Source organism: Lates calcarifer, linkage group LG7_1 (genome assembly GCF_001640805.2).
Source record: "Lates calcarifer isolate ASB-BC8 linkage group LG7_1, TLL_Latcal_v3, whole genome shotgun sequence".
Taxonomy (NCBI): domain Eukaryota; kingdom Metazoa; phylum Chordata; class Actinopteri; family Centropomidae; genus Lates; species Lates calcarifer.
In genome coordinates this window covers 22,936,455-22,952,060 of record NC_066839.1, presented here as the reverse complement: position 1 = coordinate 22,952,060, position 15,606 = coordinate 22,936,455, and the positions used below count along the sequence as shown (strand labels likewise).

Sequence of the window (15,606 nt, the reverse complement as noted above, 5' to 3'; positions counted from 1 at the left end):
TTAGATTTTTAAAGATAACTTTATTTATGAAACATAGAAGATATGTACAGTGACGAACTCAGTGCTGTAGTGTAGGCTACAGTTAGTAAGGTTTCCTGTCCAACACAGAATCACACCTCCTCAGAAAAGGATGTTTTCATTTTATACACAGGGAACACTTAACCATCAGTAACTCACAGGAAGTAACAACAAAATATATAATGTTATCAATAAAGATTAAAACAAAACAAACAGGCTTAAAATGTTGAATTAACCTCCTATGGTTGTATTTTTAATCTCTCCTAGTTTTTTTGAATTGATATAACCTGATTAGTATAAAAACTAAATCATGTGTTTGAACAGGAGGTGTTTTTTGAAAAAAATGAAGTCGGCATATGGGGACAATGGGTTTATTATACTGTATAACATAATAAAGTCATCAGTGTATAAAACTTTGTATCTCAATGCCTAAACATGGCTGTTATGTCATGGCTGCAAATATAAATAGTAACGTCCTGTTGTCATGTTTGTTGTCTTGTCAAATTTGTATACTATATCAAGCAACAGATGTTATTGAGCATAAAAAAGCAAGTTTCAACCATAGAATTTGATTGATTTTGTTCCTCTTATATTTTTATCTTGATCTTGGCTATAGATTGTGTTGACAGAGACTGCTGCCTCTTGTTTACACTGTTGAGTGCACTGAGAACACTAGATTGGACAAATAAGTGTCAACTAACATGCGCAATAGGTCTAAGTTTAGTAAAATTAAGGTGTGACAAACCCAAAATGTAATGTTCCAATATGAGGACACAGGGTCTCGGGACGATAATATGACAACATGACTACATGACTGGTCAGTAAGTAAGTTGCTCTATTAAAATAATGGTATAGTAAAATTAAGGAATTGAAAAGGGGTCAGAGTATATTCAGATAGTATATCAAGTTTCCTGCCGTTGGCACTTTGATGTTCTTATACGTATGTTAAGTAGAAATTTAAGAATACATTTTTTTAGTGCACTCTACAATTGGGGGTATTTAGTGAAATGACATTTATGTATATGGTATGTTTGTTTTTCATGATGACTCTTAACTAAAGTCAGAAAGAGATTAAATCTGCTTTTATGGATAAGAAGCTCAGCCAAGCATGAAGGATTTCCATAAGTTTTTGATCATGTCACAAACATAAAATAGGTACTCTGTTGTTTCTACATGTACGTGGGTCTGCTGAGGCAGGTCCCTTTAAACGCTGCTGCTGCAAAGAATTGCATTATCTGCTTTCTTTTAGTAAAGAAAGGTCCAGTGTATTTTTTGCTGAAGAAGATAAGTTAGGCAGCAATGAAGCTCCTTTCCTCAACATCTAGAGTTCAACCAGCTCTTATCATGGCTGCCACTGAGATACTTCCATCATGTCACTCAGTCCTAGTTGAATTCTCTAGTCTGTTTTCAAAGCTAAAATGGTGGCTGAAAATCCTGTTCTTCCTGTATTTGGATATTTATCTGCAGCATATGTGAGGTGTAAGATACCCTCTAATTGGCTGTTCCTTTTAAAAATAAACATCTTTGCAACAGCTGAGTACATTTTTTCTTTGACTTTTTGAATATTACATTTAGGATAATATTATCATTCTTAAGTGGTAATTGTAATTTTCTAACTGTCAACTCACCCCTGACTATATAGGCCTGTCAGAGACGGAGAACAATAAAAAAAATTTAGAGTCATAACAATTCACACTTTTTAAACACTGACTAGAGGCTCCAGAAACAGATTCTATTACTTTTTGCAGCAGGTGCTTGAGTTTTGTGTTGTAAAAATAGAATCATCAGCAAGATGGGTAACAAGAATTTCTCAAACAACAACAGAGATCCCTTCTATGATATTTCACTATTATTATACTTACTTATAATAATGGTTTTACAAAAGAGGGAAGAAAATATAAAAGGGGAGGGGTTCCTTCTATGCTCTTCATAATGGGGAAAAAAGCATGTTGTCCAGTCACAGATTAGTAGAACTCAGCTGAGGCGCCATCAGCTCCAGGAGATGCATTGGTTTTAAGATGCATTACTGCATAGATCATTCCCTCCCTGTTAATATGCTTATCACTAGCATAAGATCTTTTTAGCTCTCTTCTTTAATATTACAGATTGTAGAGTGACACCTGTGGGCAGTGTATCAGGTTAAACAAGGTTTCACTGTAGTTTCACTTTGAGATGAGAACAAGCCTCAGTCAGTCACTGCCCTCTAGGACTGGACAGGCTGGTTTTCAGCAGTGGATGTGTGGTGCTGGTGTCTGTATTAGATGTGGGCTCAGCAGAGACAAACTTGTTGACAATGGAAACAGGTGGCTGGCTGTGACAGAGAGTACTCTCCTCCACAGGGATGTACCGCCTGGTGAAACATTTCCACAACTGTTTCCAAATAATGTACATGAGCTCCACAACATTCAGAGTGATACACAGAATGGAGGTGCAGCCCATGATGTAGAGGAAGATCATCTTCTCTTTGGCTCTGGCTATGTAACAATCCACTGTGTTGGGACAGGGACTCTGGCTGCAGCGGAGCAGTATAGGCACCTCAAAGCCGTTGTACAGGAAGTAGAAAGCGAGCAAGGAGCCCACCTCAAAGGATATCTTGAAGACCAAGCTGACTGTGTAGGTGCAGAACAGACCTCCATCAATGCTCCCTTTGTCCTGGTACAGTTTTCGCTTGTGTTTGGCCTCTCGGTGTTCCCTGTAGGCCACATGCAGGGCAACCAGCAGGCATGGGGTGGACACCATGATAAGCTGTAGGGCCCACAGACGCACCTGTGAGATGGGGAAGAAGTGGTCGAAGCAGGCGTTCTCACAGCCGGGCTGCTGGGTGTTGCACACAAAATCCTTCTGCTCATCCTTCCACACCTGCTCAGCTGCTGCCACATAAACCAAGATTCTGAAGAGAAAGACCACAGAGAGCCAAATGCGCCCGATCACAGTGGAGTATTTGTTCACCCCACTGAGGACATTCTCCAAAAAGCTCCAGTTCATCTTCCTCTGAGACTCCTGTCAAGGAACAGGAAGTGAATTTAGCACTGCAAAAACCTCTAGGATATTTGGATAAATGTTATTTATTGAAATATACCAGTGTTTTTACATGTCTACCTGTTTACTACAGATTACATTGTGTATTTATACAATACCGGTGACCGTCCTGGGAGCCATTCATTGCACTGCTTTATAAAAACTGTGATTTAATTTGTTCTTTTAGTGATTTTCATGATTGGTATTACCGGGTTGGGGGGCCCCAGGACAATAAAATGAGCAGTAGATCCCAATCAACCTTGTGGCAGTTTGGTGAAGCAAAACTTTATCTAGCAATATCCACTATGTACAGGAGCCAGCAAATTTGCAAATATTCAAATCACCACAAACCAATACGAAGTTGGTTTCCCAATTTTGTTGAATGTTTGATTGTTTTCCAGCACATTCACAACATACCTATGTTACTGTTTATGAAGCATCTGACACTTAACACTGTTTGATGTAGTCATGGTCTGGTGAACTATATGTTTTAATGATCTGAACAATTTCCACCTGTATTTCCAAGGTCAGGGTAATACAGAACTGGTCTTCAATTATAATGTGTGCTTTTTATTACATATTGCTTTTCTAAGATGCTATAGTTCATTGTTCAAATAAATAAAGTACTTCAAATGCTGTAGACTCTGGTCAAATACAAGTGAGAGGCAGATACTTACCGGCGGTGCCCAAGGGATTTCTTCTCCGTGTAACAGCAGGTGGTGTCGGTCTGTACTGTGTATCCTCCTGCCTGCACACCTGCAGGGGACAGCTGGGTGCCACACCTTATCCAGACAGACTCCAACAGTCAACAACGTATGATATGTGTCACATACTTTCTCTTTTGTTTACTGTGAATTACTAGTAATCGCGTAACCAGGAACCTTCCTCTAATTCACCTGTTGGAGAGAAAGGTTCACATGAAGTGATGTGTGTGTGTGTGTGTGTGTGTGTGTGTGTGTGTGTGTGTGTGTGTGTGTGAGTGTGTGTGTGTGTGAGTGCGTGCGTGTGTGTTTACACAGACAACATCACCATGGAGCTACCTAATGCAAATATCTACTTCCTTTCCTGTTCAGACTCAGTGTGGGGAGGAGAACACTGAAATAACCACACAGAATCAAATGTTTATTTCTTTATTTCTTTATTCTTCCACCTGCACTGACACATCTAACTTTGATGAGAGTCAGATCACATTACACTGCTGATGAATAAAACATGTTACCCAAGGCCTGTGTCTTCCTAATATCTGTGTCCCTTGTTTGTCAGGTGTTTGCCTGCACTCTTGCAATTGTACAAAGCAGCTTATAATTGGTCTCCTCTTATGGTGGTTAATGTATAACTGTTGTGCTCAGCAATAATGAGTCCTCACTGTGCTGAAATTATTGTTCAGTTCAGAGAATATGACTGTAGTAGTGCTACAAGCTGATGCCAGGTGTCTCTGTGATAGTCGTTATATTTGTGTAATACAAAAAGCTAGAATTTATCAATCAGTATTAGTAGGATCTTTGGAGGGAGTAGGTTATTCATCCATTCAAATTAAGATTTTACAAACAAAATATGACTAGCTTATAAGATATGAAGCATTGTTAAAGATTACCTTCAACCTCACTTTTTACAGTAAAACAAAATTTACATGATGATGCATTAGTAGTGAGTAACATGAAACAACATTCCTTAAGACCATTGTTGATGGTGATGATAAGTGGTTGAAGAGCCAGGTGTCTTATACTGCAGATGATGAGTGATGAGAAGTAGGTGGGCCAGAAAGATCAGAGCAGAGTGCAGAGCCATGCCCCAAACATGCGCACACAAACACACACACATACAAGGGGAGGAGCCACTAAGGAAGACAAGGACGGAGAACAAATGAACACAAGGTAAACCTGGAGCCACAGATGGTGCCATGACAATCCTGCTTGTTTCCCTCAGACCCAAGCTCACTGCTTCCTACTGATGACAAACATCTTAAAAATAGCTCACAAATATAGGGTCAGTAATTTCCTAAAACAGCTGGGCATCAGCAGTTTTAAACATCACTCAGGAGGAAATAGTGTAAAAGTGTGAAAGTGGTACTTTTACTTGTAATTGAGTATTTTTACACTTAAGTACTACAACTTTGAAATAAATGATAATAAATACTTCTTCCTCTACTGTTTATAGTACCTCACTGTCCATTCTATATTAAATCTTAGCTCCAGAGGCTCTAATAAACATTTGTTTTTCGGTCATCATTATGTAAAATTTGGTTAATATACATCATTTAGCAAGAATATTGCAAGAAAAGTGCTGTGAATCCTGGCAGTAAGTCATTCCAAACACAGAGGGTGCTGTGTTTGTTTCACCTGAGGGAACATGTTTTTTTAACAAACAGATTTGCAATTAATATGCTATAAACCACCATGGGCTTCAATTGAAATTATGTCTCCTCTTCAAAAATATTGATAATAGGTGATTAAAGTAAAGATATATTTTGAGTTTGTTGTACGTTTGTCATACATTTATCATGAAATTGTCTCCATATTTTCCTGTCATTTTATTTCCTTTTGCACTTTCTTCCCTGAAATTGCATTGCACCTTCTCTGTATTTGTACGTGTTCAGTTCACTGTGAGTTCCCATTAAACATATCCATTTATTCAGGGCACGCTTCTGTGGAACATAGAGGTGCCTATATATATATATATATATATATATATATATATATAGTTTGCGATTAACAAAGATGCGACCAAAAAGCATGCTCCAGGATTGAACAGCGGTCAGTTATCAAGTTTTTGGTTGCTGAAGGGTGCAAACCTGTTGAAATTCATAGGAGAATGTCAACTGTGTATGGTGCCACATGTTCAGCCAAAAAAATGTCTACAAGTGGGCTAAATTGTTTAAAGAAGGCTGGAGCAGTGTTGAGGATGAAGGCAGGCCTGGGAGGCCTACAGAAGTGAGGTCTCCTGAGGTGATCGAATCAGTCAATGACCTCATTCAGTCTGACAGAAGGGTGACAGTGGATGACATTGCAAGGACTTTGAGCTTATCTGTTGGGACAGCACACAAAATTGTCCATGATGACCTTGGCTACTCGAAGGTCAGCTGCCGGTGGGTGCCAAAGATGCTTACTGCAGAGCACAAACGGAGGAGGGTCAAGTTGTCCCAGCAGTGTCTTTCCCGCTATGAGAAGGATGGTGATGAGTTTCTGAAGAAGGTGGTCACATGTGACGAGACATGGGTTTGGCACTATGAGCCTGAGTCTAAACGGCAGTCCGTGGAGTGGAAGCACGTAGGCTCTCCAGTGAAGAAGAAGTTCAAGTCCCAGCGGTCCACTAGGAAGGTGATGCTCACCGTTTTTTGGGATATGCAAGGCCCAATCACCATTTCATTCCTTGAAAAAGGAAGCACTGTGAACAGTGCTAACTACTGTGAACTGCTGAGGCAGGTCAAGAAAGACATAAAGAACAAACGCAGGGGTCATCAGTCAAAAGGAGTCATCTTGCATCATGACAACGCAAGGCCTCACACAGCAACGGTGCAGACCATCAACGAGCTGGGCTGGGAACTGCTCCCTCATCCCCCTTATAGCCCAGACCTTGCCCCTTCAGACTTTCACCTGTTTGGTCCCTTGAAAGCGTTCACGAGAGGCACGAAGTTTTGAAAGTGACGATGAAGTCAAAAGTGTTGTGAGCGACTGGCTGAGACATCAGTCCAAAGATTTTTACGCTGAGGGAATACGGAAGCTTGTGCACAGATGGGAAAAGTGTGTGACAGTGCTGGGAGACTACGTTGAAAAATAAAAAAAAGTAAGCTTCTATCTGTATTATTTATTGAATGACCCTTGTATATATTAGCCCAAATATAAAACACACTGATAATTAGGCTACTCCTCTCCATTCTGAAAAGGTAATCTCAGCCCATGTTGATTAACAAATCATGGTAATTTGCCACAATGGAAACAGATGTGCCAGGCTTTGTCGCTCACAACCAGTGGGGGCGCTGTGACCTTTCAGAGGACATTTTTCTCATTTTCCTCTTCAGTCTTGTCTCGTTGCAGTCGTCTTTGACTTTGAAACATGGCTGCGATCGTGAAAGTAGCATAGTCTCAGAAGTCTGCAACATTTAGTTCTCGAACTGCATTATCATTTCCCAGAGAGCTGCCGTGCACAGATTTGACCGAGCATGTCAGATAAAGAGGCCGGTAAAGGGAAGGACAGTACCGGGGAGAAAGGTTACAGGACTCCCGGGCTGAGGGGTGCACAGACCACCACACTGTTCCGAGCTGTCAACCCTGAACTCTTCATTAAGCCTGTAAGACCCACACACTTATCTTCGGTTGACTGGGCAAAGAAGCAACGTTTAATAAACTTATTTCCGCTGAGCAGTTAGTGCTTGCAGGGCAGGAGGGGTCATGCATCCTTTACATGTTGTCGTCACTCAGTATGATCATTTCACTTGGATGGACTCATGCAATTCTTCTTATGTCTTTATCATGTCACATCAGTGGTTTTTGATCCAGACCTGGTATGACATATATGGTCTCCTAGGGAAACAGTGGCATTGCTCAGAAAAGGAAAATCAGCTGAGAATTTTCCCTTCAACAAATGTGAACTTGGAAATTGAATGTAATCCCCATGCAAGAGGGAACTATTAAGAGTAGCAATGTGTACTGTGAAACATACCCCTCACTGGAAATTGATATAGTAGATTATTTTGTGTGAAACATGATATATCACAGTTCATCAGGCTGACAGCTGAGTGCCCTCACTGTAACATAAAGCTGTGCTGTTTTGCAGAATAAACCGGTGATGGTGTTTGGACTAGTGACTATCACTTTGTGCGTGGGCTACCTTGGCTACCTGCACGCAATGAAAGAAAACGACCAGCAGTTATACGAGGCCATCGACAGTGAAGGGGAGAGATACATGAGGAGGAAGACTTCCAAATGGGACTGATGGCACAACATGTTCTATAACACTCAGTCAGTGTGTGTGCATTTATGTATTGTAAGGACAGAGGGAATTAAAACCTTGCTGGATTGAATCAGTGACACTTGCTAGATTATTTCCATGCATCCCTGAGGAGGATTTGCTGCTTTTCTGTTTGTCACATTGGAAAATGAATCACTGCATCCTGATAAAACATTAGAAGACATCATCTTGAGCTCCAGTAACTTGTGATGGACAGTTTTCATCATTAATGAAATTTATAATGCCCTCTAATCAAATATGTGAATATGGATAATGGATAATAAAATTATCTTTATTTCTAGCCCTAATTTGGGACCTAACAGGGTTCCCTGTTAGGCATAGCTTATGTCTAAATTCAAACCTGAGCAGTGTTCTGTGTGCACAACCTTTATTATAAAGAAATGAATAACTGCCTGGGAGGCATTAAAACATTTGTAAAATCTAAAATAATATTTATATTGTGGTCAGCTGTATTGTAAAGCATCCAGGAAAAACTTAGAAATTATTTCTGGTTCTTTCAAAGTGCTGTTTTTGTTTTGTTTTTTAATTTGCACATCATGGAATCACAATTTCACTGGAGTAAAAGTCAAAAATAAAATAACTTTTGAGTAAATTTCTTATAAAAAGTTTTATATTTTTATTCCAATGAAACAAACAAAAAAAAACAAACATAAAAAACATGATGAAATATCACTTCATTTCAATTAGTTATCTTTATATCACAAATAGTACATGACTATAGTTTCTGAATTTATACATATGTTTATTCATGTCATAATGTGTGTATTTATGTGGGTATAGCCACCACAGAGCTTTCTATGTATGAACTATATTCTTCTCACTCTTGTTTTCTCTAAGACTGACAGACTAATGGGAAGGAGAGCAAATTACAATTTGTCTTTAATAATTAATCATTAATCATTTTTTTCTTCTGCCATTATTCACAGAGATGCACATGTTACTACAGCACATAAAAATGCAGTGTGATCTTTATAAGGCACAGGCATCAGTTCGGAGGAGAATGTCAGTGTTGCTCCATTATCGGGTTTTCTCATCCTATAAAGGGAAATAAAAGGCAGTGGCAAAAAGTAATTACACAGCCGTCAGGGGAACATCACCTTGTTGTTCTGCAAACATTAAACAATGGAGCTTCAGTTGTCATGAGGAGGTACACAGTAACTACTGCTTAACTAGTACGTTAAAATGATCAAAATCATTGCTATCCATTAAGTCTGTGATTAAAGAAGAGTTGGTTTTATTCAATCATACGTAGAGTTTTAGTAATATAATGAGCAGATATGCTCAAAAGCCTTTTAAACTGAGGACATTCTATTTTAACATTTAAATGTGTTTGAGATGGTACCTTGATAACGTTAGCCAGCTCTTGCAGTGTTTGCTCATATCGAGCTTCCATACTCTTGAGGTTCTCAGGTTTAACAACTTGCTTTTGAATTCCGGGGCTTCCTGCTTCCACCACCATCTGAAGGAAGTTCTTCTCCTGAGTGGGCCAACAAAGACATTCATTTTTTTTAACCATCTTTTTAGATAGAATAGTTTAAACTGTTTATTTATTTATGTAGAATTGTTTCACCTGTACTCCAAGCAGAAAGGTGAAGGCCAGCCCTGCTTTCCCACCTCTTGCTGTTCTTCCAATCCTTAACAAAGACACAGAAGTCAGGATAAAGACACTGTCAGAAACTCAGCAGCACCTTAAAACATTAGAGGTTCTATATATGGACAGTATACCTGTGAATGTACGTCCTGATGTACTGTGGTGCATCATAATTCACCACACATTTGACTCCATTGATGTCGATGCCTCTGGCAGCTGCATCTGTGCTGATCAACCTTCAGGATGACATGATTCATTTATCCTTTAAGCTCACAGGAATTTATGAATACATTAAAGATACAAATCAATAATTGATAAATCTAAACATGTCAAAATGGCCTTAAGTAGTGATACTCCATTTAGTGTCCATGGCCATTCACAAATTATAATTGAATACACAAATTACTTAAATATGCCATTGTCCCAGAATGACTCCATTGACTTGACTGTGTCACTGTTTTGCTGGTAGTTTAGATGTAGAAAACTAAACAGGAAAATGTGATAATGATCTATCTGCTGATTGAGCCCTTCAGTTTGTTGTTCAAAGAATTGTGACCAAGATGAGCAGTGAGTGGGACATTTACAGTTTAAAAATGAACCTGTCCGCGATCTCTGATGAACTTTATACACACACGTACTCACAGTTGGATCTTTCCTTGTTCGAATTCCTTCAGCGTCCTCTTTCTCTCACCAGGAGAGAGTCGGGAAGAGAACTCGGCAGCATGAATTCCACCAAAGAGCTGCAGCAGCACAAAAAGCCTGAGGAGGAAAGAAGCAGGAGAAACACAGAGTCTACACATGCTTTAGAAAAACACACAAGAAACTTTATGTAATTAGTTTAAACATCTCTCCCCAACCTGTGTGCAGTCTCTCTGGAGTTGGTGAAACACAGGATGGGGCTGAGCTTCATACGCAGGATGAAGTGAAGGATGAGGAGGGGCTTTTTGCTTAACGTACAGGGAACATAATACTCCTAAAAACACAAAAGTGCAGTTGTTCACAAAGTGACCATAGCATTTGCTAATTTTTGAGCATCACTGCCTTCTATGCTCCGTATTTCTCTTCACTTCCATGTTTGCCTGTGCTCTTTCCTAAAGGTAAGATGCCACCTCTTACCGTCAGACCTTGGGGGAAGTCGAAGCGGTCTTGTTTCTGGGTGGGGGCTGCTGGTGTGGTGCTGGAATGACTGTGGATGGAGCTGAAAAGTCTGGGCTGGTGGAGGCCCAGCTGCTGCAGCTTCTCTGGATTTTGAGTGAGTGTGGCAGAAAACAGCAGCTTCTGCAGTGGCATCTGAGGTGGAGACAGGCTGAGAGGAGACACAGAGCAACACATGGTTACTGAAGTCTACACAGCTACAGTACTGAAGCTAACCCTTACCTCCCCACTGGAGACAGGACTATCAGTCTTGACATAGAATCTGTGGCTTCAGAACAGTCTGACTAACCTGGCTGCTGTAACATAGGCTGGCTCAGCCCTCTTAAAGATGGACATGGTTTCAGATCTGCTTCCTGATCTGTACACAGCCCTCACCACCTGACTAAGCCAAGATTGGTGCATGCTGTCAATCATTCTGTCCGCTTCGTCAATGATCTGTGATGGATGAGAGAATGAAAGCCACTTTAAAAAAGTACACAAATGATAGATGGCAGACAACTGACTTCATTGTCAGTTATATCTGCTGTTGTATTAATTTATTGGATTAAGTTATACAGGTTTAAAGAACTCACAAGAAACCTAAGGTGTTCCAGGCAGAATCCTGAATTCTTGTTGATGTGATCAACCAGTCGACCTGGAGTGGCCACAACAATGTCTGCTAAAGTGCGTCTCACACCCCCTCTGGAAGAAAAGTCATGATTCACAGAAATGTCAGTGAGTCTTTTTGCAGTATGATATTTGTTGGAATAATTGTTTGGGTTACTATAATTAAAATATAGTCATTTCTGCTCCGATTCAATACTGAATACTGTACCAAGTCCTGATCTATATCTTTAATCTTGAATATTTTTCCTACAACATAGCTGCAAATTTGAAGTTAAAGCTCAAGCTGTGTCAACATTTTAAACTTGTTGCAGTGGCTGCATAAAGAAGCATAATATCTGCCATCAAAAAATAAATCAGCACTTTAAAGTGAGACTATATAACTTTCCAAAGAAAAAATAAGACTTTGTCCCTTGTTAAAATAAAAATAGAATGAATTCAATGAAACACATCCTCTCTTAATTCAGTACTTTTACAGCTACAGCCTGACCTTGTCTGCTATGACCAATGTAAGGAAAAAAACTAGAGTAATATGACTGTGTAGGAAGTATAATAGCAAAATGTACCTCAAGGATCATAAGTAACATTATTTGTTATACAAAACAATAGACCAGCCAAACAGATGTTTTTAGGGAAAAGAACCTAGCAACTCATGTGTTGTTCCTCTTGATGTCAATTTATCAATAAAGCTTTCATAAATGATTTAATAATGTATTTTTATGAATATGAATGAATAATCAGTTGACATTATGTTTTATTGATGTTAAATGTTTAATCATTAATCATATTATTACTGGCTATTAATTACAACTTATTAACCCTTTATTAAATATGCCTTATTAGAAAGGAATACCCAGACTTTTACTGACACTAAGGATAGTACTTGAGTAAATGTAGTTAGGAACATTCCAACACTGGCACAAACTATTTTTCAGTACAGAAACACATTCTAACATTCAGACCCTGCAAAGCATTTACTAAATTAACTGTCATATTGTAGTGGTGCTAAATGCAAAAGTCCTCATATCTTGTGATTCTGATCTTTTTTGAAGCCATGCTTCAGTTTTTATACTTGCCTGTGTTCTGAGAGTGAAGCCTGTTCGGCAGCAAAGGACTTCTGCCCAGCCAGCATCACCACTTTCAGAGTAGTTCCCTCAGCGTATGATGTGAACACTTTGCAAACCTGCGCAAGACAACATGTCAGCTGAGCTTTTTTAATGCCTTAAACAAACATAAGTGAATTTTGTTTTGAAAAATTTTGACCTGCTGAGCAAGCTCTTTAGTCGGCAAAACAGCCAAAGCCCGGACTTCACACACCACCCGCTTCATTAGCACCTGATGGTAGAAATATTTGTCTTTAATATAATATAATAAATGATAAATATATTCCACCTTCTTCAATCTTACACATGCAGTAGTGGCTTGAAAGAGAAGGCAGGGAGTTTACCTGTATGACAGGTATGACGAATGCAAGAGTCTTGCCACTGCCTGTTGGTGCAGACACACAGATATCTCTGGGCTTATAACCACCACATCCAATCAGCAGCCCCTGCTGCGTGCTCTCCAAGATGGCTGGGATGACTTCTACTTGCACTGTGAAAAGACCACAGTAACTATTCACAACTTTTATTTTTTCAAGTGTGTGCTAACCTCACTGATGGTTCCAAACCATTTTCAAATAACAATATTCCCTCATAATGAACTGTTTCACACTGCCACCACATGCCAAACACAACATATGTGCCCCCCTGAGTTAGAGAGACAGCTCAGACATCAGGTATAAGGATTTACTTAAACAATAAATAAAGAAAATAACACTGATGTAATATGTGGCATATATGAAACAACATCAATATTAAGTGAAATAATACAGACCTATTCTCAATCACTTAGAACCTGCTGAATACACAGATTCATTCAGAATGTGTCATTACCTGGAAAGAAGTGCTGAATTCCATTATTTTGTAGTTTTTTCACAAGTGGAGCACAAAGCCCTGAGATGTCAGAGACAGGGACCAGGTTGCTTTTAATGTCTCTGTGAATCACATCGGGCTGAGCGAGCCACTGAGGCAGGACTCTGTGTACCTGTGAACACAGGAATAAACATATTTATGGTCCCCAGAGGAGGAATACTAAGGATATTGGTGACTCCTGACCCTTCCTTTAGCACCATCAATATATCACTTTACCTTTTGGACAGGTTTGTTCTCAAATGCTCCCACCACTGTGAATCCAGCTGGAGCAGAAGTCTTCTCTGTGGAGTCATTTTCTGCTGCTTCCTCTGCTTCCTCTTCTGCTGTGTCCTCCTGTCTATCTCTTCCAGTCACATGAGTGTCTGAAAGACCTTCAACTGAACTGTCTAAAATCCAAAAGAAAAGTTGAACAGGTCATAACTAGACCACTACAGAGAATGTAAAAGTCACTGATTAGAATCTACCTAAAAAGGTAAAGTGCATTAATGAGCTACTAGAGCACAATATTCCTAGCTACATTACTAGAGCAGAAATCAGTTACTTTTCATCACTAGTTATAACTTTTAATTGAGACTGATGATCTTGATCATCACAATATTGAATAAATCCCTTGAGATTGAGCCAATAAAAATATCCAACAACTAAAAAAAAATCTCAGTAAACTGGGAGCCTGATGTTACTTTTGCATTGAGTTGTATATTTCATTTTAGTTCATTTTGGTCATTCACCAAAACCAAAAGTTAAATTTCACACCGATTCAGATTAAGGCCTTAAGATTCCGCAGTCAGAAGAGTGTTTTTATCCTGTGAAGAAAGGCAGATTGTCCAAGGCTTGTATGACCAGGTTGAACCACTACTCATAAATTTCTAGTATTAGAGAGAATTTAAGTACTGATGAATGCCACATTTTCTCTTAAATCAGAGGTAAAATGCCACTTAGAAACACAACAGTTTCCACAGGCCATTGTTGCATGAGGCCCAATGAGCAAAAAGACACAAGACTGAGAGGAACTGCAAAGTTGGTATTAAATATATAAAAGCACCTGACTGGTTCTTCTTCCTCTGTGTTTCATTTACACCTTTCTCCTTCTTCTTCTCTTCTTTGACAGGCTCATCGTGATTTTCAGAGTCCAAAACATGCAAAGGCACTACTTCTGACTTTCTCTTTTTGTGGTGTTGAGGCTCCTGACTGCTGTCCTTGTCAGCTTTTCTTTTCTTTCTGACATTCTGCTGTACTGTCTGTTCTTCAGGTAATTGTTGTCTCTGTTCTGTCAAACTCTGTTTCTGCTTTTCTTTTGCCTTTTGCTGCAGTTTAGCCAGTAACGCCTGAGACCGAGACTCCCTCGAGACGCTCCCATCGTCTTCCTCTCCAAGATACCTAAAAGATACATGACAGCATTTAATACACATTACAGATTCTTCAGCATAATCACAGCACAGCAGCTTTTTAAAGTAAACTCGGGTTTGTAGCTAGCTAGCTGCTGATAATTTTAGTGATCTTATAAACTCTTAACTCTACCACGCTCCAAACTGGGTTTGTGTCTGTGTACAACATGCGTGCTACAGCAGACACACAGTGATGACACTGGCTACATTCAAAGATCAGAGACTGACACTGATAACCCGCGCATGACCTGAGTCCAGGCAAAGTCAAGGAAAAGCAGAAAGGAAGCCAAAAGATAAAATATGAAAGATTTTGATAGAAAACATATACAATGGTACTCTTAGAGCCTCTGATATTTTGGCAGTCAAAGGAAATTTTAGTGCAAAACAGTTTGGCTATCTGATGCGAATATTTATTATCGAAAAAGCACTCAGACGTCAGACAGTCTTAAAACTCAAGGGGTCAAGACCTAACATAACGAAAAACCAGCAATGTAAGCTAGTACAGAAAACAATCTCACCTGTTCACAAGAAACAGAGACATGTCAACAGCAAGATGAAACGACCCTAGATGATTTTTTTCTATCCCGCATTGGAAAAATATTAACACTGACTATCTATCATCCCCGTTCAGATTCGTAATTTCGGTCCTTTAAAGTTTTATATACAGTCTGTTGGGCTATTTTCTCACATGTCCGTTTGCCATACTGCACTAGACGCGGTTTGATGACGCAATTGCATTTTTTTTACCGTCATCAGTCGGGCGCAGCCACGTTAACCCGATTTTTCCGTGCTAAAAAGTTTGAAGCCAACTAAATCTCGCTTTCATGGCCAGTTTACCATGCGTATGATAATACGTATTTCTATAAAGTATATTTAAAATGCAAAATCTCAACCA

General features: G+C 39.4%; 3 protein-coding genes across 4 annotated transcripts in view; 1 reads left to right on the top strand and 2 right to left on the bottom strand.

Annotated features, from left to right (window-relative positions):
• Window positions 1-13: 13 nt before the first annotated feature.
• Window positions 14-15,606, bottom strand: part of LOC108899331 (gap junction beta-7 protein-like) — a 494,318-nt gene continuing 478,725 nt past the window's right edge. Inside the window, exons 1-2 of one of the 2 annotated variants that reach the window (XM_018699728.2) lie at window positions 3,714-3,966; window positions 14-3,018 (exon numbers count right to left, since the gene is read on the bottom strand). In XM_018699728.2, coding sequence (XP_018555244.1) covers window positions 2,212-3,003 — 792 coding nt within the window. In that variant the 5' untranslated portion in view covers window positions 3,004-3,018; window positions 3,714-3,966 and the 3' untranslated portion in view covers window positions 14-2,211. Of the gene's footprint in view, window positions 3,019-3,713; window positions 3,967-15,606 lie in introns of those variants that run through there. The other variant, XM_051072060.1, reaches the window with a different exon arrangement.
• Window positions 7,065-8,056, top strand: smim8 (small integral membrane protein 8). Its single transcript, XM_018699752.2, has 2 exons — window positions 7,065-7,324; window positions 7,810-8,056. The coding sequence occupies exons 1-2, from the start codon at window positions 7,196-7,198 to the stop codon at window positions 7,966-7,968; spliced, it is 288 nt and encodes a 95-aa protein (XP_018555268.1). The 5' UTR covers window positions 7,065-7,195; the 3' UTR covers window positions 7,969-8,056.
• Window positions 8,606-15,451, bottom strand: ddx51 (DEAD (Asp-Glu-Ala-Asp) box polypeptide 51). Its single transcript, XM_018699751.2, has 16 exons — window positions 15,230-15,451; window positions 14,369-14,703; window positions 13,543-13,712; window positions 13,288-13,438; window positions 12,801-12,946; window positions 12,617-12,688; window positions 12,430-12,536; window positions 11,323-11,431; window positions 11,040-11,185; window positions 10,712-10,901; window positions 10,453-10,568; window positions 10,238-10,354; window positions 9,730-9,831; window positions 9,575-9,638; window positions 9,347-9,481; window positions 8,606-9,039 (listed from the first exon to the last, which is right to left on the bottom strand). Exons 1-16 carry the CDS (start codon window positions 15,250-15,252, stop codon window positions 9,022-9,024), a joined length of 2,001 nt encoding a protein of 666 aa, XP_018555267.1. The 5' UTR covers window positions 15,253-15,451; the 3' UTR covers window positions 8,606-9,021.